This window comes from Moschus berezovskii, chromosome 25, assembly GCF_049115385.1.
Source record: "Moschus berezovskii isolate FMDL1 chromosome 25, NW_MosBer_1.0, whole genome shotgun sequence".
Classification (NCBI taxonomy): Eukaryota; Metazoa; Chordata; class Mammalia; order Artiodactyla; family Moschidae; genus Moschus; species Moschus berezovskii.
The window spans coordinates 489692-516561 of NC_142484.1; the positions used below are offsets into that span (position 1 = coordinate 489692).

Sequence of the window (26870 nt, forward strand, 5' to 3'; positions counted from 1 at the left end):
TTATGGATGACAATTTTTCAGCATCCTCCAACAGCAGCTGCAGATGAAGGTTGGAGGGGCTGGTCCCACTCCAAGGGGGCTCTAAGTTGGCCACAGCTGCCTGTCCAACTCCTTCCCTGGAGCTATAGTGGCATGCTTCCACTCCCATTTGGGACCCTCTGGTGGGTGGCGATCTTTGGCAGGTAGGTGTATGTAGAAGGGCCCACACTTGCCAAGAGTAAGCTAAGGAGGAGGGGGAGGTGTCTGATGCAGGGCATTTACTTTGTTGGCCCCTGTCCAAAGTTCTGTTCCTGTAATCACCCATCCGGCCCTCAACATTTCTATTTTATAGGCAAAGAGACACAGAGGGGTTGAGAAACTCTCCCAAGGTCATGCCATTCATACTTAAACAGAGAGCCAAAGTATCCTGGGGCTTCCCTGGTGGCTCAATGGTAAAGAATCTGCCTGCCAATGCAGGGGTCATGGGTTCAATTCCTAGTCTGGGAAGATCCCATGTGCCGAGGGCCAACTAAGTTTGTGCACCACAGTACTAAGTCTGTGCTCTAGAGTCCAGGAGCCACAACTACTGAAGCCGGAATGCTCCAGAGTCTGTGCTCTCCAAGAGGAGCCACTGCAATGAAAAGCTTGCATGCCACAACAAAGAGCAGCCCCACTCCCACAACTAGAGAAAGCCCACGTGCAGCAACAAAGACCCCGCATGACCACAAATAAATAACTGACTTTTAAAAAGCATCCTGTGTTTGGGTACATGGCTGGGGTGACACCCAAGAGGTGCTATGCTGTGCCAGCCACACACACACACACACTCCCACAGAGAAGATTCGCTCCAGAGGCCCTCGCCTTTCTGGCACCATTCATTCTTTCTCTCTGCAAAGTCCTTTCCAGAGCCTGTAAACACATGGGTTATTTTCCCCCTAAACAGAAAAACAAAACAGCCCTCTCTCAGTGGGCTCCTTCTCTGCTGCCTCCACTTTCGTTTCCCTGCTTGGTGCTCCCTGGTGATGGTCAGTCGGCTTGGCTTCTCCTTGAGCCCCTCCAGCTGCCCCCAGCACTGGTGTCCTCCAGGTCACTGGTGCTTCCACCGTGCTCCACCCAGGCGTCCTACTTGACGTGCTGGCCCCCACCCCCCACGTGTCCAGGAACCCTCCTTGGTTTCCCTTTTTACCTGGCATCTCACATCCAACCCCTCAGCTAACCCAACCTTAGTTTGTTTGTTTGTTTTCATTAAAAAAATTAATTTTTAGTTGCAAAGTAATTACTTTACAATATTGTGTTGGTTTCTGCCATACATCAACATGAATCAGCCATAGATATACATACGCCCCTTCTCTCTTGAACCTCTCCTCCCACCCCATCCCGTCCCACCCCACCTCTCTAGGTTGCCACAGAGCATTGGATCTGAGCTCTGTGTATCACACAGCAAATACCCACAGGCTATCTGTTTTACGTATGGTGATGGGTATGTTTCAGAGCTACTCTCTCTGCTAGTCCCACCCTGTCCTTCCCCCACCCGTGTCCACAAGGCCGTTACTTCTGTGTCTCCTTTGCCGCCCTGCAGATAGGTTCACCAGTACCATCTTTCTATAGTCCATGTTTACGCATTAATACACGATATTTATCTTTCTCTTCCTGACTTACTTCATTCTGCATAATAGTCTCTAGGTTCATCCACCCTATTAGTACTGACTCAGATGCATTCCTTTTAAGGCTGAGTAATATTCCACTGTATATGTATGGACCACTTTTTTATCCATTCATCTGTCAATGGATATCTAGGTTGCTTCCATGTCCTAGCCTCCTAAATAGCATTGGAATGAACATTGGGGCACATGTGTCTTTTTCAGTTACGGTTTCCTCAGGGTATATGCCCAGTAGTGGGGTTGTTGCGTCGTATGGTAGTTTTATTTCTGTAAAGTGGTACAGTCCAACCCTAGCTCACCGCCCAGTTTTTAAAGGAATCTCCACACTTCTCCATAATGTCAGTGCAAGAGGGTCCCCTTTTTTTCCACACCCTTTTCAGCATTTATTGTTTGTAGAGGTTCTGATGACAGCCATTCTGACCAGTGTGAGGTGATACTCCTTTGTAGTTTTTTTTTCCCTTTGTAGTTTTGATGTGCATTTCTCTAACAAGGAGCGATGTTGAGCATCTTTTATCCCCTAGGTTCTGTCTTCATAACCGACCAGAAGGGGATCGCTTCCCGCACCTTCGCTTCCCCCAACGGAGCCGACATCTTCGTGGTCCCTGAGGGCTGCAGGGTTACTGAAGTGGCCTTCTTACCGGTCCGCGGTCCGCCCCGGCCGGTCACTCAGCTCACCCGCGCCGCCGCCGCCAGGGGCTCCTAGAAGCCGGCGTCTGTCCCCCGCCCAGCCGGTGGGGCTCCGCGCTCACAGGGTCCTGGCGGCTCCCCACGCTCTCCCCACCGCTGCCCCTTCCGCCAGCGCCTCGGCCAGTCCGTCCTCACCCACTAACGGCCCCCGGCGAGCCCCCTGGCGCCCAAGTCCGCGACGCGGCTCATCTGTCAGAGCGCGAGTCCGCTCCTCGCACACTGAGCGGCGCACCGTCCACGCGGTTCACGGTTTACCGTGTGCGGCACCGGCGGGACTCCGGGCCGGGGGCTCGTTCTGACCCGCACCTGGCGGAGCCCGCGCAAGTGTTCGGTGGCGCGAACGGTGGCGCAAAGCCGCTGGGCCGGGGGCGCCGCCAGGGTGACCCGCGCGAGCTCCGCTCGACTCGCGCTCTCGGGGTCTGGGAGATGCGGGCCGAGCCGGGGGAGCGCGTGGGGGCGGAGCCACCGCGGGGCGGGGCCCGGGCTGGGGGCGTGGCCCGAGGTGTGCCGGGCGTCCGCTCCCATTAGCCCTGGGCGGTGAGCTAGGGTTGGACTGTACCACTTTACAGACGGGGGAGTATCTCTCGAAACAGCCCACAGGCGGGGTCTTAGACTTTTCAAGTTCTTCCAATAAACTGATCTTTTCTGGACGACAACAACGCATTAAACAGTGTTCCCAAGGCCTCGACATACCTGAGCTCACGTAGCGGCGCTCTCCTCTACCTCAGACGTTTCCTCCCCTCCCTCGTCCCAATGGTACCCACCAACAGGAGGGGCGGGAAAGCCCCGGAAGCCGGCTCCATGTACTTCCGGGTCAAGGAGCGCGCGGCGGCGGCGGCCGGGCCTAGTTGTGCCTTTTGCTGTGGCGGCGGCTGCGGCAGCGGCAGCGACGGCGAGCGGCCGGCGGGGCGCACGGTTCCGGGTACGTGCGGGCCACGGCGTCCCGGGTTTCAGTGGCGCCCCGGCCGGAGGGCCGCTCCGGGCGCCGCGCGCTTTGTCTGAGGCCTGCCTGGCGGTGCGAGGCCTGCGCTGCTCAGGGCCCGGGCTGACGGGCGGCGGCGGCCTTCTGCGGGCGCTGGAGGCCTCGCGCAGAGGCCGGGCGGCCCGGGGCCCAGGCGGGTTCCCGGGCGACGAGGAGCCCTCCGCCTCGTCCCGTGGCACCCACCGCCTGTGCTGTCGCTCTCCCCGCTCCGAGAGCGGAGTGTGACCCTTTGCTAACTCGTCTCCAGCGCCTCGTCTTCTTTGCTTTTATTGGCTTCACCTGTGTGTCGACAGGCCCGTGTGGCTCTTGGGATTATCTTCGGTTCCTTAACTCACGTAGTCTTCATCGCAGTTTCTCAGGACTAGCTACTGCTCTTCTTGTTTTTACAGATAAGTAGATTGGAGTCCGGAGATGTTAAGTAACTTGCCAACGTCACACAGCTGCTGAATGCCGAGCCAGGGCCGGTTGTTAACCTGAGTCCTGATTCTGATTCCTGGCCCATGTTTTTTTTTTTTCTTTTTTCTTTGTAACAAGGATTGTGTTTCATCGTTGTCAACTTTGTAGCGTTTCTATGCTCTTCTTGCTTCTGCAACAATAGAATACTAGTCACCTGGTGAGCCACGGTTTGGCCATTGGTCACTTGGACAGAACCTAAGGCTGAAGTGAGGTTTGACTTGGGCTTTAGCACGCCTTCCCTTTCCCTGAACCATTGGTGTTTTTCCTTAGAGAAAGAATGTTGAGTCAGAATGACAATAGCTGGTTCTTCTTTTCCACCAGGCTGGTGGCAGGGCCCTGACAGAGCCAGCCTGGCTTTGGTTCTCCCAGCAGCCCCCTGTAATGGACTCTTGGTGTCTCTCTCAACCCTGCCAAGACCTTACTGGACCCTAGTTTGTTGGGTTTTTTTTTTGGGGGGGGGGTTGGGCTCTCGTTTTTAACTTGTATTGCAGCTTACAGTTTCTAGGTCTTGTAGCCACTCTGGCAGACGATGAATGAAAAATGAGATTTGAGCCCATTGGACCTGAGCCATTGGACCTAACACCCTTGCTCAGGGCCTGGGGACGGGCACCCAAGTTCTGGTCATGGCATAGCTGCCAATGACCACACCGGAAGGCCTTTTGGTTCTTTAGTTAGGATAAAAGGTGTTTTCAGTCCCTGGATTTGAAAATAGAGGGAAATACAACTTTTGGTTTAAATTTTCCCCTGGTTCCCCCAAGTCTGGAGACTGAGCAGGAAAGCCATAGAGCACTGCTGGCACTGCCCAAGGTGGCCAGCAGCTGGGAGGGGCTGTGGTGTCTCCTGCAGAAAAGGCTTCCTGGACATTGGTCTGGAACATGCGAGCAGAGGTGGGGGTAGTGGATCTGGGCAGGCACATCTGAGCTGGGGCTGCCACTGGGGCCAGTAGGTCCTGAGCTGGGTTCACATTCCTGCAGTGCTTTGAGTGTAGCGTTCCTCATGGAGAAACAGGGTGCCAGGGGGTCCCTAATGTTGGTCTTTTATGTAGTGTTTGCACAGCTGCTTGGTCTGGGAAGTACCTTCAGAGACTCCTGGGCTCTTCTCCCTGGGTGCTGCTAGAAGGTACTATGTGTGACCATGCAGGGAAGGGAGAGGGGTGTCGGGTGGCCTTTGGAAAGTCTCCTCCCCCACTGTGATGGTGGAGCACAGGGCTTGAGGGACTGAACCCCAGATGTGCAGGGACACAGGGAGTCAGCCTTTCTCCAGAGCTGGTGTCCCTGGCAAGTCCCTGTGGGCCAGACCCCATCGTGACCACATTGACCTCTTGTGACAGATCTCTGAGGCAGGTCTCAGTTACTGAGGGAGAAGCCAGGGGTTACTTGTACTTTTGACCTTGTGCGAGTGAACCGTCACTGAGGGTGCTCTGTGGTCTCCTTGGAGGGTTACATTTTCTGAAGTTTGCCCTGGTACTTTTCTGGGTGTGAACACTGGCCCCCCTCATAGGCTGAGCGTCCCCGGCGCAGTACCCATGCCGCACGCAGTCGGGCAGGGTGGGTACGGTAGGTAGATGTCCTAGGATGGCGCTGTGCAGTCTGGTCAGAAGTGCAGCCTGAAGCTTATAGGTCATCTATCTGCAGTGGCCCTGCCACTGCCATGCACACAGGAGGGTGCCGTGCTCCTGGGTGGGCAGCGGCACTGTCTCATCCCATGGCTGGTGTGTCACCAGCAGGGCTTGTGGTCGGGGCTCGGGTGGAAGACAGCAAAGGTCCCTGCCGTGCTGCTGACTCACGAAGTAGGGGAGTGCAGACCCTTAGTTGAGCAGGACTGACTGATTTTCTCAACCTTAGGGTACTAGATAGAAAAAGGTGGTGACTTTAGGGGGGTTCCTAATTTCAGTTGACTGTTTCCAGGTAGACGCATCATTTGGCAGGTGGCGATTTAGTGAAATTAATATTCCTTCACTGTTTTAGAAGACGTCGTTCCAGAGCCTGGGGCTTTGTCTGGGCTGTGAGGCACCCTGGCTGTGACCCTGGCCTCGGCCCCATCAGGGACCATTCTTGGGGAGTGTCTGTCCAGTGGTGGCGGCGATGGCTCCTGCCCTGGGTGCTAGCTGATGCACGTGAAGCATACGGCGTGTGACCCTCAGTAGAGAAGCCTGCATGTGGGGTCTGGGAGTGAGAGGCCTTCCCAGCTTCCTGGCTCGCTGCTATCCACCTCCTCTCCTGCCCCGGCTCTTGCTTTGCTTCCATGCCTCTGGTCTTGCTCCTCAGATGTGCAGACTGGACTCGGACACGCACTGCACCGCGGGGCGGGGCGGGGCAGGCTCTCCTCTCGGGGTCGCCGGGGAACTGAGTAGCCCTGATGGGAAAAGAACCTTTGTTTCAAGACCAAAGTCAGAGGCCCTGGTGCAGGAGGGTGCTTGTGTCCCTTTACGTCTGTAAGGTCATCGGCCTCGGTCTTCGCCATTACCCTGGCAGTGGCCTTGCAGAGCAGGCAGGCTTGGCACCCCCAGGTGGTGACCAGAAGCCCAGGAGCAGGTGGACATGGCAGCCCGACCCCTGCTCCCCACAGCCCCATGCTGCTCCTGGGTAGGCAGTTGACTTGGCCGTGTTCCTGAAGGGCCGAGCCAGGTCAGAGGAGCCCCAGCTGGTGCCCGTGGCCTCTTGTGGGAGGCAGGTGTGCGAAGCTGGGCTGGCCAGCCGTGGCTAAGGGGAATGTGCCACAGGAGTGTGGGCAGTGGGCCAGCTTGGCACCTGGACCTTCCGGCGCCCACCCCCTGCTGAAAGCCCTGCTTTGCCTCAGCTTGTGGTACAGCATTTCTCTCAAGCCTGGCCTCGGGTACCCGGGGAGTGTTGAGGTGTGGCAGGTGCCTGAACAAGAACGTGGCCGGTCTGAGGCTACATTAGGCTTTTTATAAGTTGGCATCTGGCTGTGAACGTGCCCCTGTGGACAGGAGCCAGTCTTTTGTGTGTGCCTGCACAGTTCTGAGCCAATTCTGTCTCCTGTGCTGCCGGGGGGACACGGGTCAGCAGGAGTGTGATTTGTAGTGATTGTCGCGCTCTCTCAGTGGGAAGCTTAACGCAAAGTCTGGGACAGCGGGGACTTACCCAGCCCTCATTTCTTTCAGAGCTGAACGCCCATGTCCAGCGATGGGTGACGACAGCCTGGACGAGCTTGTGGACCGAAGCCCAGGGCCCGACGGCCACCCAAGACTCCGTCCTGCTGCCCTGGGCAGCGATGCTGGTGAGCTGCCCCCGCCCCTCCACCCAGAGCGGGAGTGAGCCTTTATGCTTCGCCCTTAAAGTGCACAAGTGGCACGTCATTTGGTCTTTATGTTTGACGAAGTCAGTGCAAACATGCTTTTAAATCTAGAGAAGGCCTCCACCCTGCCCACCTCACCCTCGCTGCCCTGACCCAGGGGCAGGGTGCTGCCAGGAGCCCCATTGGCAGGTGTGCTCTGAACACCCCGTGCACCTTCTCCCCAGCCCTGGTCTCTGCCGCCTCGGCTGTGACACTGCCCCTCGGGCCTGTGTTTTTCCCTGTCGCTCTAGAAGGAAGCAGTGATAGCCACAGTGGCGCCTCCGAGGACGACTCTGGCAGTGAGCACAGCGATGAGGACGACGCGGACGGGGACCTGGAGGACGGATCTGGTGAGAACACGGACGTCCTCGGGGCCCCCGTGTCTCCTCGCACGGTGATATGGTTTGCTGCTCACAAAGCAGCCTTGGTGAGCTTGCTGCCTTCACCACGCCCACCAGTGGAGGCTGTGAGCTGTCAGAGTGACATTGCTTAACACAGTGGCCTCCTCTGGCAGTCCCCTGCAGTGGGTTTTGTCTTCAACTGGGCATCTGGCTCCTGTTGATATGGTTGGGCTGACGACACAGTGGAAAGGTCTCTTGTCTGGTGGCAGCAGGAGGGTAAAGTGCCTGAGAACAGGGAGCAGCGTGAAGGGCGTTTGCAGGGAGCACACAGCTGGACGGACCTGCAGGCAGAGTGGGCCTGGAGCCCGTTACAGAGCAAGGGTATCCCGAGCCCTGGCTCCCATGCTCTGTGACAAACTCCTGAGAGAGCCGGCAGAGACATGGAGCGACTGTTAGGAGACTCTCAGTCTGCACCTCCGAACTTAGGTGCAGGGAGTTTTGCTGTACGCACGTCCTGCCCCGAGGGCCGTGCACCCGCTGCACCACCTTCCCTGGTCTTCCCAGCCGCCCTGGCTGCTGTGTGGCCTGTGGGCTCCCCAGACTGTCCCGCCCAGCCCCTCCCCATGTGGCGCTGGGCTTTGGGACTTGGCTCACCACCGCTTCCCTTCCGACACTGCCATCGGGACCTGTGTGAATGTTGAGGCATCCACCCGGTCTATCACAGTCCTTGGAGCTCCATGGATATGAGCGTTAGAACGTTCCAGAGAGGTAACCCCTCATGTCTGGGACAGCGCCTGTGAAGGAGCAGCGTGAGTTTGCAAGCCTGTGTGCGCTGGTGACACATCATCCTAGAGTTAGGTTTTGACTTCTCTGCGTGCACAGGCAGTTCTGGGCTGAGTCTGCAGGTCACGATGGGGCGGTTCCACTTGTTTCTGCAGATGGACTTGGGGCTTGGTGGCAGAGGACATGAGGTCCTTGTCAGTTCAGCCCTGGAACAGAGGTCAGAGGGCCTGTTGGATGCCTGTGGACAGGGGCTGGGTGCAGGGGGCTGGAAGATGGACAGATACTCACCGTCCAGGGACAGAGACAGCGTGTAAAGAAGCAGTTAGGTCAGGGTGATAGATGCAAAGTGTGTGTTTAGGGGACATCACGAGAAGGGAATGGGCTCGGGCTCTTTGGTCCTGGGTTGGTGAGAAGCTTCCAGAAGGACAGGTCTCAGCTGTGATCTGGAGGGCAGGAGGGTTAGCTGGGCGGTGGTTCATGTGGGTCGGGGAGAGTGCTGGCGGGGCAGCTGGCACAGAGCCGAGTACCAGGAGTCCCACTGGTGATGAGGTGCCAGTGGAGGGCAGGTACTTGGAGGCCACAACTGTAGCTGAGGGGCACTGACCCGCCATTGTACACCCGGCATTCTCCAGTGCCAGTCTGTGAAACAGGCAGGGCAGGAGGGGATCTCCGGCTGGTGAGAAGCTGGACAGCTTGGGGGGCCTGCCTTCAGAGAAGTGACCTGCACCCTCACAGCCTCGTATGGGCCGAGCCTCCTTGAACACAGCTCTTTCTACCCGTCTTGTTGCTTTTCTTGCCACAGTGTTGGTTGCTGAAAGTCACTTGCTTGTATCGCTGTTTGCTCAGTTTTCAGCTGTAGAAACATTGTTCAGTCTTGTGATGAAAGAGGAGAACTTAGGACTCTGACCTGCTGCCTCACCAGCTGTCCAAGTGGTGTGCATGCGCCCTCCTGGTCTGCTCAACACGCCCCTCCCTGAGCGGCCCCTCCCCACAGGTTGCTCTCGGCTCTTTACCGTGTGGTTCTGCCCTGCTCATGGGACCCTTGCCATGACCTTGCCCGGGTTCGCAGGTGTGCCCCCAGCTGCCACTCTGGGCTGGTACCCGCGTCTGCGCCTTCCTCCTCCTGGGCCCTCGTCTGTTTGGGACCTGGTCCCACAGCTCCCAGGACGAGGTGGGCGGGTGGCTGGCTCAACCTTGGCATCTCAATGCTGGCAGCTGCTGCCCCTCAGGGACTCAGGGCGGCATCCGGGGGCGGGGGCACTGAAGGGTCTGGTGGCCTCAGACGCCAGTGCTCTGCCTTCCCCTCAGCTCCTGATCTTCTGGAATTCCGGAGGAAGAAGCAGAGCACCCGACTCTCATGTTCCACCTGCTGCTGCGCCCTTGGCCTTAGCCAGGCATGAATTTGAGGCAGACGGCTCTCCAGGATTCCGTGGAGCCAGCGTAGCTCCCTGTCACAGACACTGCAGCTGAGAGTAGCACACTCGGCGCTCAGTGTGGCCTGCAGCCCAGACACCAGGGGCCAGGCCTTTGCACACTCCGTGCTCAGTGTGGCCTGCAGCCCGGATACCAGGGGCCAGGCCTCTGCACACTCGGTGCTCAGTGTGGCCTGCAGCCCGGACACCAGTGGCCAGACCTCTTCTCAGGTCTTGCCCAGCTGATGTCACGGGGCGCAGCGGCACCGTTCCCTTCTAGGCTCAGGGTCCTCCCCCACGGTCTGAATTGTTGCCGGGTTTCAGGCCCCGCAGTGTGGGGCTCTCGTCCTGTCTCTGCCCAGGTGGGACCCGCTCTCCTCCTTGCTCAGGTCCTGGAGGCTGCCTCTCGGTGGACAGGGTGCATCAGGCTTTTGTTCTCTTGGGTTGTACAAGCGGCCCGGGGAAGCTGCTCTTCCAGAGCTCGTGTGGTTATGTCACGGAACAGCAGGGTCTTGGGCGTGTGAGCACCCCGCCCACCGCGCCTCTAGTCCGCGTCTCGCGTCTCTGTGTCTTGGGTCTTCATTTACTGGAGTTTAGTGGGGAGAGAAAACTGAAGCACATACTGCTGTGTGAGCTGAAGGGCCTCGGAAACTTTCAGAGGTTGATCAGGGCTGCCGTGTGCAGCTCGCCTGGTTAGGCATTTGTGGTCTCTGGTCCTGGAGAAAAGAAAAAGAGGCCTTCCCCGAAGGTGGCAGCTCCCTGACAGCTTTGAGAAGGTGCTGCTGGAGTGAGGTGTCCTCCAGAGGCCGCTGCGCTGCGCCCAGAGGCCCGCTGAGCCCTGGAGGCCGCCTACCTCCTGTGGGGGTTTTGATTCAGCTCCAGATGCAGCTAGCTGGGACCTCGTGCTTCCTGCGCACCAGTTCACAGACTTGTAACCTTGCCTCTTAAGGTTCCGAGGACTCTGAGGAAGATGGTGACGACGTGGACACGTTAGCAGCAGCGGCGGATACTCAGGGAATGCTGGAAGCCAGCGGTGTGTTTAATTCTGATGACGACTCTGAGAGCTGCCCGATCTGTCTCAATGCTTTCAGGGAGCAGGCTGTGGGGACGCCCGAGAACTGCGCCCACTACTTCTGCCTCGATTGCATCGTGGAGTGGTCCAAGGTGCGTGGTGTTTCTTCGGGCTGGGCTCTGTGGCTGATCATCCCCCAGCCGGCCTCTCGTGGGTCTGGGTCTCTGCTTGATGGCAGGGATTGGAGCCCTGGGTGGCGTCCGAGCCTGGTCTCTGCTTTGTCCACACTCTGGGCCCTTGGGTAGCTGGTGAAGCTCACTCTGGGGAGCACAGAATTAGGAGAGGGGGTTTATGAGCCAGAAATGCCGGATGACCCCGGGCAGCCTTCATGGCCGAGCTGGCTAGTAGGCGTGTGTTCAGGGGCCAGCTCACAGACACGGAGCCTGACTCGTGAGCGTGGCAGTAGTGCACACGGGGGCCGTGGGTGCTGCAGGGTGAGCTCTGGAAGCACTGCCCGCCCCCCTTCTGAACTTTGTGAGAAAAACTCAGAGAAGCGTGAGTCCAAGGACGAGTGGCCACAGCTCCGCCCGTGCCGTCCTTCAGGACGTCGGCCTTGTCTGCTTCTTCCCCCTTCCCTCCATCCCGGCCGTGGGCCCTGGAGAGGGGGCGGGTCTGGCAGCAGTGGCGGCAGCGACTCGAGTGCTGAGCCACCTCGTCCGTGCCCGGCCGCGCTCCTGCCACCCTGTGCCCTCCTGTCTGCTGGGCGCTGGTGGTTCCTGTGTCGGCTCCGCCCGCAGGAGCCTGGCTTCTCTCCCCCACCTGGCTGCGCGCTCGGCCCTCGCACAGCCTGGCGCACACGGGCACTGAGCCAGCAACTGGGCTTTTGTGAAGGAGCGCTCGACTTCAAGAGATCGTCCTAGGTGGCGCTAACAGTGACGATTCTTCAGGATTACAACACAGCTTTTATTTTTTTACAGAATGCCAATTCCTGTCCAGTTGATCGAACTATATTTAAATGTATTTGTATTCGAGCTCAATTTGGTGGTAAAATCTTGAAGAAGGTAAGTATAGGTGCCCTCTTATGTGTATTACGTTGGTCCCCGTCTCCTGGGAAAACCTGCCTTCAAAAGGCGATTTGCTCTCCCGAAGTATTGGTTGCGTGCATTTTAGAAATCCGCTGAAATGCCATTTGAAGCCATGGACTTGAAGCCCGGGCTGGTGGTGGTGCTGTGTGCCTGGCCAGTGTGTGCTCTGCATCAGGGCTGTTCCTGACTCCCTCCCCTCCACTCCACACACCTCTTCTGTGTCTCCGAGCTTCTTCCTTCCTGAGCTACAGCAGCCACAGTGGGGAGGTTGGGGTGGACCCCAGACTTGGGAGAGGTGGTCAGCTCTCGGACCAGACTTCTGAAGACTCAGGGCAGGACCAGGAGAGCTGAGGGCAGGTTTCTTCCTTGCTGTTTGGGGCCTCCACAGGTCTCCTTTTGTTGAGGAGCAGCGTTAGAAAGTCTCAGAGGAGTTCCCTGGTGGCCTGCTTCTTGAGACTCCCTGCCCGCACTGTCTGGCCGTGGTTCAGTCCTGGTCAGGGAGGCCCTTGCAAGCCTTGGGTGCTGCTGGGGAGGATGGCTCGTGCAGACTGGCAGCACGTCTTCTCAGTGGGTTGGTTGCAGCTGGAGATCTGTCTTTTGTTTTTACTGTGGAGCCAGAGGCAGTGGGGACTCCGCTCTGGGCATGCAGATTTCCCTGAGTGTGGGCGACCGCAGCCCCATCCTGCCAGGGACGCCCTCCTGTGCCTGCCCGCACTCTGCTGTTGTGCTCAGAGGCCGTGGGAATGCGGGCAGTTTCCCTGCAGGCCGGCTCTACTTGAGTAGCTATGAGTGAGGACAGGCCCTGAGCCGTCCTCTGCGGTAAGGGAGAGGTGGTACAAGGCTCCTCGCACCAGCAGGTCCGGAACCAGCAGAGAACCCCGAGGCGCGGGGAGGCCCTGAGTGCCTGCCTGGTGCAGGAGCGAAGGTGGGGAGCATGGCGGGGAGGGAGGAGCGGACGCTGCTCCTCGGGTAGGACTCGGGGCAGGAGGCTGAGGCGGCCCGCCCCCCCCACAGACAGTGCACCGTGGGGAGCAGTAGTGACCATCGAGGGGCAGCAACCACTAGAGGCCCGGGTCCGTGTCTGCCCGCTGCCTCCCAGCGTGCCTCCCCGGCTCCTCCCCGCTTTGCAGCGCCGCCTGCGGGCCTGGCTGGCTCGTTGTTCTTCTGCCCTGGGATCCTTTTGCAGCGCACACTTTGTTCTTAAGTCGTTTATTTCTCGGGGCTTGCTGTCCTGAAACGGTTAGAAAATGTTAAAACCACCACGTGCGTGTTACTTCAGAGCCCCTGGGCCCACAGAAGCTGTGCGAGCGAATCTGCTCTGGATCGATTTAGAACACTTCAAATGACTCTGGGGCTTGGATCCTGCTTGCTGTGTGCTTAGCGCACTCTTGTCCCCAGATTCCAGTGGAGAGTGCCCAACTTGGGGAGGATGAGGATGAAGACCCGACCTTCTGTGAGGTGTGTGGCCGGAGTGACCGGGAGGACCGGCTGCTGCTCTGTGATGGCTGTGACGCTGGGTGAGCCCCTCCCTGTCCTGTCGGGCCTGGCTCCGAGTTGGGACCCCCTGATGTGCTTGAGGGGAGCCTCTGGGCCACTGCTCCGCGCGCCACACCCACAGGCCTGCCCGGCTGTGCTCAGCGCTGTGAGCCCCCACAGGTCATCTCAACCCCAGTGTCTGCCGCTGCACCCGCCGGCCTGGCCTCCGCTCACGTGCTCCATTCCCTCTCCCCCTCCCTGCGGCTGCTTCTCTCATTGCCGTTTACACCCTGCCTTTTACACCCTCCACGTTCCCAGCCGTCTCCTGAGGCTGCTCGCAGAGGTGCACCTTACACCGCAGGACGGAGGGCAGATGCGGGAAACGGGGGTGGGCCGGACGGGCCGGGTGGACACGAGCGGGACCCGCCCCCGCCCACCGTGCAAGGCCAGGCTGTGGGAGCCTCCCCGGCAGAGCAGGTGGGCAGGATGGGCTTCCAGCCAGGCTGCCAGGCACCGTGGGTCCGTGGTAGCCTGTGGTTGTCGTCCGTCCACGCGGTGGGGGCTCCTGCTTCCCATCAGGTACACTCCTCGCCCTGGAGCAGAGTGGGCCCTGGGGGACCGGTGCCCGTGGCGTGGTGCAGATTGTCTGGGCCACCCACCAGGGCCCGCTTCTGCTGTCTCCCTGCCCCAAGGCAGCAGGGCCCTCTCTCAGGGCCTGACCGCATCTCCGCCTGCCTCCCAGTCCCCCTTGGGGCTCACACTGCTGAGGACACGGACCTCCCTCCTTTCTCATGGCTGTCAGCCGCATCCATGTCCTGTGACAGCCCCGGAGCTCTGACCGCAGTGTGCCGACCCGCAGCGGTCCTGAAGCTCAGCCGTGCCTGTGGAGTCAGGTTGAGCCTGTTGTCACTCAGGATCCGGAGGGCGGAAGCGGGGCCCTGGTGTCCAGCCCACGGATCTTGCCGTCCCGTCCCATGACCGTGGGACACGGGGCAGACCGTGTCCTCTTCCCCAGTGCAGGTGGCCATGCAGGAGCAGGCTGGGACCACAGGATGCTGCCTGGGAGGCCACACGCAGGGGAAGGAGAGGCTGGTCCTGGCATAGCCGTGGTCACCAGCCTTGCCTCTGGGAGGCCACATGCAGGGGAGGGAGAGGCTGGTCCTGGCATGGCCGTGGTCACCAGCCTTGCCTCTGGGAGGCCACATGCAGGGGAGGGAGAGGCTGGTCCTGGCATGGCCGTGGTCACCAGCCTTGCCTCTGGGAGGCCACACGCAGGGGAAGGAGAGGCTGGTCCTGGCATGGCTGTGGTCACCAACCTTGCCTCTGGGAGGCCATACGCAGGGGAGGGAGAGGCTGGTCCTGGCATAGCCGTGGTCACCAGCCTTGCCTCTGGGAGGCCACACGCAGGGGAAGGAGAGGCTGGTCCTGGCATGGCCGTGGTCACCAGCCTTGCCTCTGGGAGGCCACACGCAGGGGAAGGAGAGGCTGGTCCTGGCATGGCCGTGGTCACCAGCCTTGCCTCTGGGAGGCCACACGCAGGGGAGGGAGAGGCTGGTCCTGGCATGGCCGTGGTCACCAGCCTCGCCTCTGGCTTCTCTGAGCCTGAAACCGGCCTGTGCGTTTTCTGGTGATCTCGTGGATGCTAGGGCCCTGGGGAGCCCTAAGTCGGGCTGTTCCTTTGCCTCGATTTTCCCTGAAGGTTTTACCTCTTTGGGGGAGTAGGGGCTGCACCGTGGGGCTTGTGGAATCTTAGTTACCCAACCAGGGATGGAACCCAGGCCCTGGCAGTGAAGTGGTCACTGAACCGCCAGGGGTTCCCCTATTTGTGTCTGACTGAACGGTATTTGTGCGTGGGGTCTCTCCACGTCAGGCCTGTGCTGTTGACTGAACGGTATTTGTGCGCGGGGTCTCTCCACGTCAAGGCTGTGCTGTTGACTGAACGGTATTTGTGAGCGGGGTCTCTCCACGTCAAGGCTGTGCTGTTGCTGTGAGAGGGGCTCCTTCCTGTAGACGTGTGAGCACTGCAGGCCTCCTTGAGGAGCGGCCACAGGGGTCTCCCGGGCTTGAGCCTGCAGCTGTCTTCTCCGTGGAGGGATTTGTGGGTGCAGACTGGGCAGGCGGGGACCCATCACCCCTGCCAGCCTGTGTTCCGAGATCCTGGGGTGCGGTGGTGAGAACACAGTTGAATTGAACTCAATTTTGGACCCATCACTCCTGCCAGCCTGTGTTCCGAGATCCTGGGGTGCGGTAGTGAGAACACAGTTGAATTGAACTCAATTTTGGAGACGTTTCCATGAGACACTGCCACTCAGTGTTGGGTGGTGTTCTTGAGACTGACTGCATCAGTGGGATTTTTCAGGCTGAAATCTAATTTGGGTTCTGGGTGCTCCCTGGTGCTTGGGGTCAGCCTGTGGCATCTGTCCACTGGGTGCTCGGGTGAGGTCCAGCCTGGGGATCAGGGCAGGATCTGCCTCCCTGGGATCTCACACAGTACAGGGCAGGAGGCTTTGCAGCAGAGTCCAGCCCGGGCTCGGGTGTGCAGCGTGGGGTTGGCGCTGGTTTCCACCTGCCTTGGTGCCATCTGAAGTCTACGGGGTGCTGGCGCTGGTGGTTCCTCCCCGACTGCTCCCCTGAGAACAAGATAGGAACCCCTGCAGGGCTGGTGTCACTGCTTCTCAGGGCTGGGGGTGCAGGGCCACCTCTGTGGAGGTGGGCAGGAAAGGACCTCCTGATGACGTGTCCTTGGAGACCACCTCCCAGGAGTGGTGGGCACCACCCGTACAGCTGCCAGCTGCCGGTCTCTTGGCTCCAGATAGTACGTGCCCCGCGGAGAGTTGAGCGGCTGCTGGGGCCCTTACACAGGGCCGAGATGCCCTGAGGGCTGTGGAGGAGGTCAGGCCACCCAGAATGCCTGGGGGAAGGGAGCAGACAGAGGTCCCTAGCTCCAGGCACAGTCCTCTGCCCCGCGTCCTTGGGAGGGGCTTCTGAGTCAGCCCTGGCGGAGCCCCAGTGCTGCTGTCGGGGTGGGGGTGGGCGCTGTGTCTCCTTTCTGCTCTCAGATGCCTGTCCCAGGGCCTGGAGTGAGCCCTGGTGACCTCACTTAACTTCACCACTCCTGCAGGTCCATCTCCAGATGCAGTCGCGTTGCAGAGTTAGGGTTTCAGTGTGGATGGGGATACAAGGGCACAGCACCACATGGGGGGCGCCGTCGTGAGGCTCAGACGCCCTCTTGTCCCCCAGGTACCACATGGAGTGCTTGGACCCCCCTCTCCAGGAGGTGCCAGTGGATGAGTGGTTCTGTCCGGAATGTGCTGCCCCCGGGGCCGCTTCTGTTGCTGGTAACGTGCTGCCTGCTCTCAGGCAGCCCAGACGCTTCTGTGGGGGTGGGCACTTCGGCCCAGGGAGATGGCATTGGGCTGTCTGGCAGGGGTGGCTTTCAGTTGGACTCCAGTGTGGGGACGGGAGGGCACATTGGACATGGGGTTGGTCGATGGGGGGTTCTGAGGGCCCAGGTGCCAGGTAGGTACCCCTGCCTTCCGTTCCCGAGTCCCCCTGCCAGGGCCAGGGCGTGGCGGAGCGCGTCAGCCATGGGTGTTTTCTTCTAAGATACGGGTCCCGTGAGCGAGGAGGAGGTCTCCCTGCTCTTGGCTGACGTGGTGCCCACCACAAGCCGGCTTCGGCCCCGCACGGGGAGGACCCGGGCCATTGCCAGGACGCGGCAGAGCGAGAGGGTGCGCGCAACAGTGAACCGGAACCGGATCTCCACGGCCAGGAGGTTCCAGGTGGGTGCCTGTGGCCGTCTGTGCTGGCTGTGTGCGGGGCGCGACACCGAGGGGGTGTGGGGCGTCGGCAGCAGCGGGGAGCTGACCCCGGGGGCGCTGGGCAGTGCTGCCACCCTCAGGGGCCGTGGTGCTGAGTCCAGAGGGCTGAGGGACTTCGTGGCGGACTTGGGCCCAGGAAGCTGTCTTCAAGGCCCAGGAGCGCTCCTCCTCCTGCCTTTGTGCCTGACCTGCCTCTCGGGAGGCCTCCCCAGACCCCACTCCCCGTGGGCACTCTGGAGCCCCCGCAGCCTGCCTGGTGTCTGTCGCTGCAGCTTCCGGGGCTTGGGGGTCCCCGGGCTTCCTTGGGAGGTCTGAGGCGACTCCACCCCCTGACCACGCCATCCTGTGCTCTGCAGCGTGTCCCTAGGTATCTCATGTCTTCTCTGCTGGATGAGACTATTGAAGCCGTGGCTGCTGGGCTCAGCACAGCCGTGTACCAGCGCCCCGGGCCACGTGCCCCTGCCCGCCGCAGGAGGAAAGCAGGTAGGCATTCCTGGCTCTGGCTGCCCGCGGTCCCTGCCGTGGTGCAGCCTGGTTTCCACGGTGGCCAGACCAGTGCGTCCAAGGCCCTGCAGGCCTGGGGTTTGGTTCTGGTTAGTCCCTCTGAACACCCTGTTGGGGGGCTGTTGGTCTGGCAGCACCCCAGATGTGCATCAGAGTGACACAGCCTCCCGGAGTGGGTTAGGGACAGTCTGCAGGGGCCTTGTGGAGGTTTGCGCTGTTTTCTTTGGATCGATCAGCCCTGTGCCTGGCTTTCCTGGGTGGGGGCCATTGAAGTAATTCGGCATGTGTGCAGCTGCCATGTTGCTCACAATTTCTGGGCTTTTTAAGTGTTAGTCTTGGTAACTTTGTCCCAGGAAGTTCGGTTTATCTCTCCTAGGGAGAAGCTTTCATCAAAGATCAGCATCCTTGGCGGTTTCTGCTCCCTAGAGGAGCTGGCCCTCCTTCTTGACTACTTGTGTGAATCAGGGGACATGGATTCCTGTTTCATTGAGTGGGTTACAATCTGTGGTCTTTTAAAAACCAGTGTTATTGAAACATATTTGCTGTGACAAGTGCATCCACTCTGGGCATGTGGTTCTCAGGCCAGCGAGCCTTCCAGTCGGGCCGTGCCCCCGGCAGCCCCTCCGGGCCCTGCCACCCTGCTGTTGGTGCTGTCTTTGCGTCCTTGGCCCTGCTCGGGAGGTGTTGAGTGTGTGCTCTGGTTTGTCACCGGCCGTGATCTGGGGTTCCATGTGGCGGGTATGTAGGTTCACTTCTGTTTCCTGGTGAAGGACATGCCGTGGCTTGTTCCTCTGCCTGTGCCGGGTGTCTGGCTTGTTCTGTGGTGAAGCTGCTGTGCGGATCCCTTCCCGTGGGTGGGTGTGTCCGCCGCTGTGGCTCGGTAGAGAAGGAGACCGGCTGGCGTGGGAGGGGCCGTGTCAGAGGCGCCCACCCCATTCCCAGCAGCAGTGTGCGCCTGCAGCGGCGCCATGTTCTTGCCCGGCTCCTCATCCTGTCCTGCGTCTTGGGCGTGGCCTGGAGCGCACGGGCCTGTCTTCCCTTGCTCCTGGGCCTTCCCAGAGGACAGGCTGGGTGTGGAGACGAGACCTGAGGGCCACTGGTGGGTCATGGTTCTCTGCACCCAGAGGTCACGCGGATCCCTGAGCTGCAGGCTCAGGTGAGAAGTTTCACTTGGCCTGTCTCCCCCCGAGTCTCCCCCCTCACATCCAGGGCGTCACGCCAAAGTCCCAGCAGCTCACCCTTTGTCTGCAGCACCTGGAGAGGCGGACTCGCCTCTGCCGTGTCCTGGGCCCCCCGTCTTCGGCTGTCACGTCTCTGCAGGTGTGGACCCGTCGTGGAGCCTGAGGGACACAGGCTCAGGCCTTGCCCCTGCTCCCCGGGGCCTGGCTGCTGCCGGCCGGCGTGGCCGTGTCCCCTCCGCTCCTGCGTCGCTTTGAAGCCCGTCCTCGTTCTCCCTGTGCCTGTCTTGCAGCGTGTTACTGGAAGAGACGGGGTGTTTTCTCTGACTTAAGCCCGCGGCGGTTGTTACACCTGAGGAGATGAGTAGAAATTCCACAGCCTCATGACACAGCTTGTCAGAATCGGAAGTTCTAATTGTGTCACAAACATGATGGAATTTTAAAGTAGTTTCCATGGAGCTGGAACCAAAGCTTTGTGCTGCGCCGGGGCTGCCTGTCGCGTGTCTGTCCTTTTGACGGGGTGGAGCCAGTGGGTCTCCAGGTGGGCAGATCTCGCCTCCTGGGTGTCTGGAGGCCCCAGGCTGGTTCAGGTGTGGGTGGAGTTCTGTCACGCTCAGGTCTGCTGATCACTGAGGAGACGGCGGAGCGGCTCTCTCCTGATGGTCCGCGTCGCGGACGGCGCGGGTTCACTGGCGCCTGGCCTGCTCCTGTGTTGAGTAGTTCTTGTCCCTGAGCTGCGGCGGCGTCCTCCAGTGGAGATCGCACAGGGCTCTGAGCTCGTCATGGGCCCAGGGACCCGGACTCGGAGTACACGCTGCCACCGCACAGTCACGAGGGTGCATCTTTGTCTTCCTCGGGACCCACTTCTGGGCTGAAGTTCCAGATGGCTCCAGGGCTGTGGGAGCAGTGCGGCCTTGGGGCCCCCTGTGGCTGCCAGGGCTCCTGCCGTTGCCCAGAGCACCCAGGTGGCTGCTGGCTGTGCAGGGTCATCTTCGGGATGTGTTTGCTGGCAATGTACTGTAAAGTTCCCTGTTTCCCAGCCTCTGCGAGCACTCCTCAGGGTGAGACCACCGAGCGGCTTGTGTCTTCTGATTTAATGTTGTTCCGTAGTGGTGTAAACCGTCTCCCTGGTGGTTCTGGTGGTCAGGTCTGGAGGTCACAGTGGGCTCAGACTTGCCCTGTCCTTGCTGTGTGCTGCGTGCCACGCCCCCCGCCCCGTGGGGGCGCGTGTGGAAACCCCGTAGCAAGGAGTAAGGGAGCAGCGCCTCCAGGCGGGGCGGGCAGTTGTCGGTCGGCGGGGCAGACAGTTGTCGGGACAGGCGGGGCGGGCAGTTGTCGGTCAGCTGGGTCTTGGGGACAGCGGGGCAGGGCACACAGCGAAGCAAAGCGAGCGCTGTCAACGTGCTCTTGGCAGGAAGACGGAAGAAAGCGTCAGGGAGAAAGCGAGCCCTGCCCAGGTCGTCTGCGAAGAGCAGGAGCTCAGGGGCCAGGCTGAAGAAACGCTCAGGTCGCGCGAAGAAGAGGAGAGTGCAGAAGACAAAGGTAGCCTGGGATGGGGCCTCACCAGGCGAGTGCTCGGGCCCGTGTGTGGTGGGGCCACAGTGGGAGGCACGGAAGGAGCGTTTCTAGTTACTTGGAGATTCACCGATAAAGACGCACATTTCTGCAGCGTGGACTGAAGATGGGGCTGGAGTGAGGTGTTTTCAGAGCACCACAGAGCGGCTTCTGGAGCCACGGGGGCCCGCAGGGCCAGGTCCCCGCCTGCCGGGCGCTTGTGCCCAGGGTAGCAGGCACCTGGTGTCAGGCGGGTGGAGGGAGGCCTGGGCGGGGTCCTTGTGTGATGAGTACGTGCACCCCTCAGGCTCTGGGGCGGCTGGCCCTCTGCCCCGTTTGGTGCCTTGGGTTCCTAGTTGAACTGGCATTTCTGGAGGCCGTGGATCTCAGCCCTGTCGTTTCTCCCTCTGACCCTGGGTTCAGAATGAAGCCACGGTTCGTTCGCGCATCGCACGGACGCTGGGCCTCTGCAGGCCGGCCCGCGGAGCCTGCACCCCCTCTGTGTACAAGCCTGCAGACCCTTCTCTGGGTCTGATGCGTGCCGACATCGGGGCAGCCTCCCTCTCCCTGTTTGGAGACCCCTATGAGCTGGACCCCTTCGACAGGTGGGTGCAGTGGGGCTGGGCTCTCTCCCTCAGGCCGGTGGACGTGCCACCTCCGCTGGGGCCTGGCTCATTCTCGGGGTTTGTTTTTGTGAAGTTCCTTGCTCTGAGCAGCTCTCAGACCCCATTAGGTGGTGAATGAAGAGTTCTGTACTCCCTCAGCATGTCTGCCCCCGTTCCTCCAGATTCAGAGGCCGGGGCAGCTGCTGACACAAGGTCACTGCACAGGGCCCCCCGGTTTGGTGCTGAGACACAGGGCCTGCCGAGGGGCCGCTTGCTGTGGAGGGTGGGTGGGCAGCTCCTGGGGCCTGGACGTGCAGGGCCACCTGCGCTTTGGCCTGTGTTCTTTTCCAGCAGTGAAGAAGCGTCTGCAAGCCCTGCTTCCCCTCTGAGCGCCAAGAGGAGGGTTCTGTCCCGGTCAGCCCTGCGCTCCCACCAGCCTGTAGCCAGACCCATCTCCATGGGGCTCTCCAGGTGTGTCCTGGGGGTCAGGATGGGATGGGGTGCAGGTGGGCCCCAGGCCTGTGAGAACAGTGGACTCCACGGCGGGTGGGCACTCTGCCAGCTGGCACCCTGAGACCTCTTGTGGTCTCTCCCTGGATCGTGGGTTAGAAAGAGCTGCGGCCAGTCCCAAGCCAGGGGCCTGGGGCACAGGGACGAGGAGCGGGTGCAGGGACAGGTGGGGGCTGGGCAAGGATCCAGCCTTCTCTCCCAGCTGACAGTCAACCAGCCCAGCCAATCAGCATTGCTCGTGCGCTCCTGCCTGTTGGTGGAGCTAGGCCCAAGGGCCTCGCACACGTCTACCCCCTCACCCTGCCATCCTTTAGTGGGAGCTGCTGGGGGTGGGTCTTGTTCCGTCTCTTGGGGTTCCTGCATGCATGTGGGGCACGGGGGCTGGAGGGGCTGTGACAGCAGGGCCTGTCCGGTCTGCTTGCAGGAGGAGTACTCCTGCCACGGCCCCCCAGCCGGAAGTGGATGCAGAGCCCAGCCCTGACCTGCTGGGGAGCATCTTGTCTGGCCAGAGCCTTTTGATGATGAATGGTGCCGACATCGTCATCCACCGCGACGGCTCCCTCAGCGCCAAGAGGGCAGGTGAGCAGCTGTGCCCGCGGCCCCCTGCTGCCCTCTGCATGCCCGGGGTTAGGGCCACGCGTCCCGGAGGCGGTCTGTGTGTGGCCGACCCAGCAGCCCCAGGATTTACTCCCGAGCAGTGGGTGAGGGAGCTGAAGGCTGAAGGTGCCTTTCCGTCACTTGCTGATAGCACAGTTGGTGGTGGGGTTTCCAGGCAGCCCACAGGCCCTCCTCGCCGCAGCATAGCTGCTTGTCTGCTCTCATAGCCCCAGGAGCCAGTGCAGGGCCCTCTCCACAGATTGGGGCCCTGGTGGGTTTCAGGGCTGGGGTGGGTCTGACCATGGAGGGCAGGCCAGGCCGCACAGCTGCAGTCAGTGGTAACCTGGGGTGCGGCCCCCATTCCAAGGGTCTGTCAGAGCCCAGGCCTTTTCTGATCCACAAATAGTATAAAAATAGTGCAGGAAGCAGGAGAGGACGTGGACTGCAGCACAGACCCTGTGGCCCCTGCCCCATGCCCTCCCACTCCCCACGGCCCCTGCCCCCCACGCCACAGTGCTGACCGAGCAGGAGTGGAAACCGCCCAGCCCTGGGAGGGCGTCCTCGGGGCGGTGGGGCTCCTCGCGAGGCTGCTGGACCGACGGCTCTCTGCCTTCTTGTCTTTAAGTGCCAGTTTCTTTACAACGGAGCTCAGCTGGTCCATCCAGAGTGCCAGAAGGCACCACTGGGCACCAGTCAGGACGTGGGCCACAGAGCTTGGGGCCCAGCTTCCAGGGCAGGGCTGCCCCCGCCCCCACCCGTATCCCTGCAGTCACGTCGGGGGCAGTGGCGAAGCCAGACTCCTCGGTGATCCCTCGGTTGGGCCAGTCTCAGACCTTGTCTAGTGAGAGCATACCTGGTATAAAACAAAGTGAGGACCACCGGTTTAACGGCGACAGCAAGCACTCTCTGTCTCTCGGGTCTGCGGCGTTGAAGATCTCACACAGCATTTCTGACTCGCCCTCCAAGAGCGCAGTGCCGGGCCAGGCCCCAAGACCAGCTCCCAGGCGGACAGACATCTCTGAGCTCCCCAGGATACCAAAGATCAGGAGAGACGGCAGCCGGGGGGAAGAGGTCCCCGCCAGCAGGCAGGGCATCGAGCTCCCCAGCTCTTGCATCAGCCGGCTGACGGGCAGGGAGGGCCCTGGACAGCCTGGCTGCGGGGCCCGGGTGGAGGGTGAGCCCAGCAACCGGGGTGCACAGGAGCCCAGCACGCACTCGGGGGGCGGCCCCCAGGCCCCCGGCCCACTGGGGCCTGCCCGGGGGAAGACTGTTGGCTCCACCTTTGAGAGTTTCAGGATCAACATTCCTGGGAACACAGCCCATTCTGGCAGACTGCTCAGCCCCGGCTTCTGTAACACGTTCCGGCCAGTGGACAGCAAGCTGCAGAGGAGAGCGAGCCCCTCACCCCTCTTCTCTGTCAGGAAGACAAAGCAGCTCAGGAGTGAGATCTATGACCCCTTCAACCCCACGGGCTCCGACTCCAGTTCTGCCAACAGCAGCCCTGAGCGTCTGGGCCTCCTGCCCTCGGAGATCACGCGGACGATCTCTGTCGACAGCCCCAAGGCCCCAGCACTGCCTCCCGTGCGCTGTGTCACCTCATACACGGTGCAGACCGGTCCAGGGAAGGAGCCGGAGCCCCCCCAGGGGCCCTCCAGTCTGTCTGAGCTCCAGGATGCGGAGCTCTGCGCACAGGCACAGCGGCCGTCCCCCCCGGAGCCCTGGGGCGATGAGGAGCTGCCTCCCCGCAGCTCCTTCTTTGGCTCCGAGGGTCGGACAGTGACCTGCGTGACCGTGCTGGAGCCCAACACGCCGCCCAGCCTGGATGCCCCGCCTGCAACCACCCACAGGGTCGTGGAGCTGCGCTCCCCCACCCGCTCCCGCTCCCGCTCCAGCTCCCGCAGCCGGAAGAAAGGCCTGCAGCCAAGGGCAGCCGCCAGGGAGCACCAGGCCGGCCGCTCGGGCTCCCGCTCGTCCCGCTCAGGAGACCGGAGTTCCAGGTCTGCCTCGCCGCCGGCTGGTGAGGACCAGCCCAAGAGACACCGGCCCAAGGCCCGGGGCCGCAGGTCCTCCAGCGAGCGCTCCAGCAGCCGTGAGCGTGCCAAGCGGAAGAAAGCGAAGGACAAGAGCAGGGAGCGGGGCAGAGGCTCCTGGGGCCGTGGCCGTCGGAGGTCCCGTTCCCACTCCCACTCTGGGAGCCCTGGGAGCTCATCCCACGAGCGCCGTGAGGGCCGCAGGAAGAAGAGGCGGCGGTCAGGGTCCAGGTCTCGGGGGAGGGAGTGCTCTCCCCCCAGGCACCCCAGGGAGAGGAGGGGGAGGCCCCGAGACCGGCGTGGCTCCCGTGAGAGGCGGCGGCGAAGGTCCAGGTCCCCCAGCCCGGAACACCGGCCCCGGGTGCATCGGCGGCCTCGGTCCCGGGAGAAGCGCCCACGGCCCCGCCCCCACTCCCCTGAGCGGAAGTTGGCCACGAAAGAGGCTTCTCCAGCACCCTCTCCCCAGGGGGAGCCCAGGCCAGACAGGGAGCCCCCAGCCAGGTCCCCGGCAAGGCCCCCATCCTCAGCAGGAGCAGACGGCTTGCCAGAAGGGCCTGAAGTTGACAAGACCGCCCCACTCCCGGAGGTGCTGACCGACTGTCCAGCGGAGGACGTGGACTACGGCGACTCTGTGGAGGCGGGGCACCTCTTTGAGGACTTTTCCAGTGACACCATCTTCATGCAGCTTGATGACATGAGTTCCCCGCCCTCCCCAGAGAGCACGGACTCCTCCCCAGAGCGTGACCTCCTGCCCAAGCCCACCGTGCCCCCAGCTGACCCCCAGCAGGACACCAGCCTGGCCGTGGCCGTCATCCGGAGGGAGGTGTCTCGGATCCACGGTGAAGATGTGGCACAGCCCTCTCCCGGGACTGAGGGCCCCCAGGAGAAGCACTCGCTCCAACAGGATGCAGACGAGGCAGCCACAGTGCCCTGCACCCTGGGAGCCCAGGCCCCAGGCGGGACGCCTGTGGGGAAGGAGGAAGGCCCCTCTCAGAACCCCCTGCTGCGGGCTAAGGCGCTGGTGAAGAGGGTGACCTGGAACCTCCAGGAGGCGGAGTGTGGGGCCCCAGCCAATGACAGAGGCCTGTGTGAGTAGGCACTTTGGCGGGGGCAGGGAGTAATCCTTGGGTGACTCCCAGGCCACCTTGGTCGTAGGGGTGGGATGGCGGAGCCTGCCCTGGGGTCCTTGCTCCAGGACGCTTTTCTGGAATTTTCCAGCCAGGAAGCAGCCTTGTGGCCTGGAGGACCCCAGAACACCCACCCCCGTATGTTGGCCCCCAGGGACACCACTTCACAGGCCACCGAAGCCCCAGGAAGGAGTCTGGGACTCTGACGACGTGGGCTCCGTGGCTGGGTTCCAGCAGGCACCCTTCTCTGAGCTGCCTGCCCCTGCTTATGCGCTTCCAGAGCCTGGCTTCCCCCCGACTGACCCATCTCAGGTGGGCCCCTGGGCTGGAGGCATGTGGCCTTGCACTCAGGCTACGTGGGCTGGGCTGGGTTGGGGCTGAGGGCCGTATGCACCACCCCTTTGCTGCCTGGGCTCTTCGGGTTCAGAAGTGGGGGTTGAGGGTACAGGGTAGTGAGTGTGCGGAGGCCGATAGGCTGTGCTTTCACCCAGGTACAGAGCCCCAGCCTGCCCCCTGGCCCAGCCCTGCCATCAGGCATCCCACCGTACGCACCCATCAGCCAGCCTGCGGTCCAGTTCCTCCTCCAGGGGAGCCTGCCCCTCCCAGCCTGCGGGGCAGCCCAGAGCCTGGCCCCAGTGTCCACCATCCTGACTGCAGCCTCAGAGCCAGCTGGCCATGCTGCCACCACGACTGCTGCCAACAACTCTGAGGAGAGAACAGCTCCCCCCAGGCCAGCTCCAGAGAAGGCAAAGAATGAGGAGGTGAGACCCCTGCTCTTTCTCCAGGGGCAGGCGCAGGCCAGCAGCCCAGCGCCGAGCCTTCACCGGTGTCCTTGCCCCCAGTACATGAAGAAGTTGCACGTGCAGGAGCGGGCTGTGGAGGAGGTGAAGCTGGCCATTAAGCCCTTCTACCAGAAGAGGGAGGTGACCAAGGACGAGTATAAGGACATCCTGCGCAAGGCCGTGCAGAAGGTGGGCAGGGCCTGTGAGCCCCGGGCTGGGGAGGTGGGCGGGGCCTGGGAGCCCCAGGCTGGGGGTGGGTGGCCACACCCCACACCCCTTCGCTGTAGCAGGCTGCTTAGGTGGTTGGGGTGTAAAGGCTGTTGTTGGTGGTTGTTGAAGAGGTTGAGCAACACTATTAACTCCACTCAACAGCTAGGAAAATGAGACCCCAAGAGGCAGACATGCCAGATCGTCTCGGGAGGGCTGTCAGCCACTGTGTGAAGTGGGCAGAGCAGACAGACTCATGTCAGCCTGCCCGCCGCCCCTCACAGGGTCCCCAGGGCCTGGTCCCCATGATCCATGACCGTGTGGGGCGTGAAGGAATGTCTGGGTCACTGTGCCCCCCTCCCCCAGATTTGCCACAGCAAGAGCGGGGAGATCAACCCCGTGAAGGTGGGCAACCTGGTGAGGGCCTACGTGGACAAGTACAGGCACATGCGCAGACATCGGCGGGCCGAGGCCGGCGAGGAGCCACCAGCGCAGGGTGCTGAGGGCTGAGGAGCGGCTGGAGCAGAGCCCGGGCCGTGCCCCGCCCTCCCGTTTCCAGGGTTCCTGTGGTCACACGTGGTCTGTGCACCTGTCTTGCTCATAGTTTAAAACTGGACTTTTTTATATGTATATTATAGATACACGCTGTTCCCATTGTGTTGTAATTTATCAAACATGGATTCTCTTTAGAACTGTCTGATTGGCTCAGTACTTGAAAGGTGGTGAGAAAGGGTGGGCCTGGGGCGGGGTACTTCTGCTCCCTTGTGTTTCACAGATAGTTGCT

General features: G+C 61.4%; 1 protein-coding gene across 4 annotated transcripts; it reads left to right on the plus strand.

The window, feature by feature from the left end:
* Positions 1–3133: 3133 nt before the first annotated feature.
* Positions 3134–26783, plus strand: PHRF1 (PHD and ring finger domains 1). Of its 4 annotated transcripts, none has more exons than XM_055415136.2 (18): positions 3134–3249; positions 6890–7005; positions 7314–7412; positions 10548–10762; positions 11588–11671; positions 13094–13212; positions 16412–16509; positions 16778–16953; positions 17349–17475; positions 20089–20216; positions 20652–20833; positions 21185–21304; positions 21768–21922; positions 22566–25058; positions 25189–25409; positions 25589–25858; positions 25940–26068; positions 26453–26783. In XM_055415136.2, the coding sequence occupies exons 2-18, from the start codon at positions 6912–6914 to the stop codon at positions 26594–26596; spliced, it is 4854 nt and encodes a 1617-aa protein (XP_055271111.1). In that variant the 5' UTR covers positions 3134–3249; positions 6890–6911; the 3' UTR covers positions 26597–26783. The 4 variants fall into 4 exon arrangements, with proteins under 4 accessions (XP_055271111.1, XP_055271113.1, XP_055271112.1 ...); XM_055415138.2 differs by having other exon boundaries at positions 25252–25409; XM_055415137.2 differs by having other exon boundaries at positions 21188–21304.
* The last annotated feature ends 87 nt before the right edge of the window (positions 26784–26870 follow it).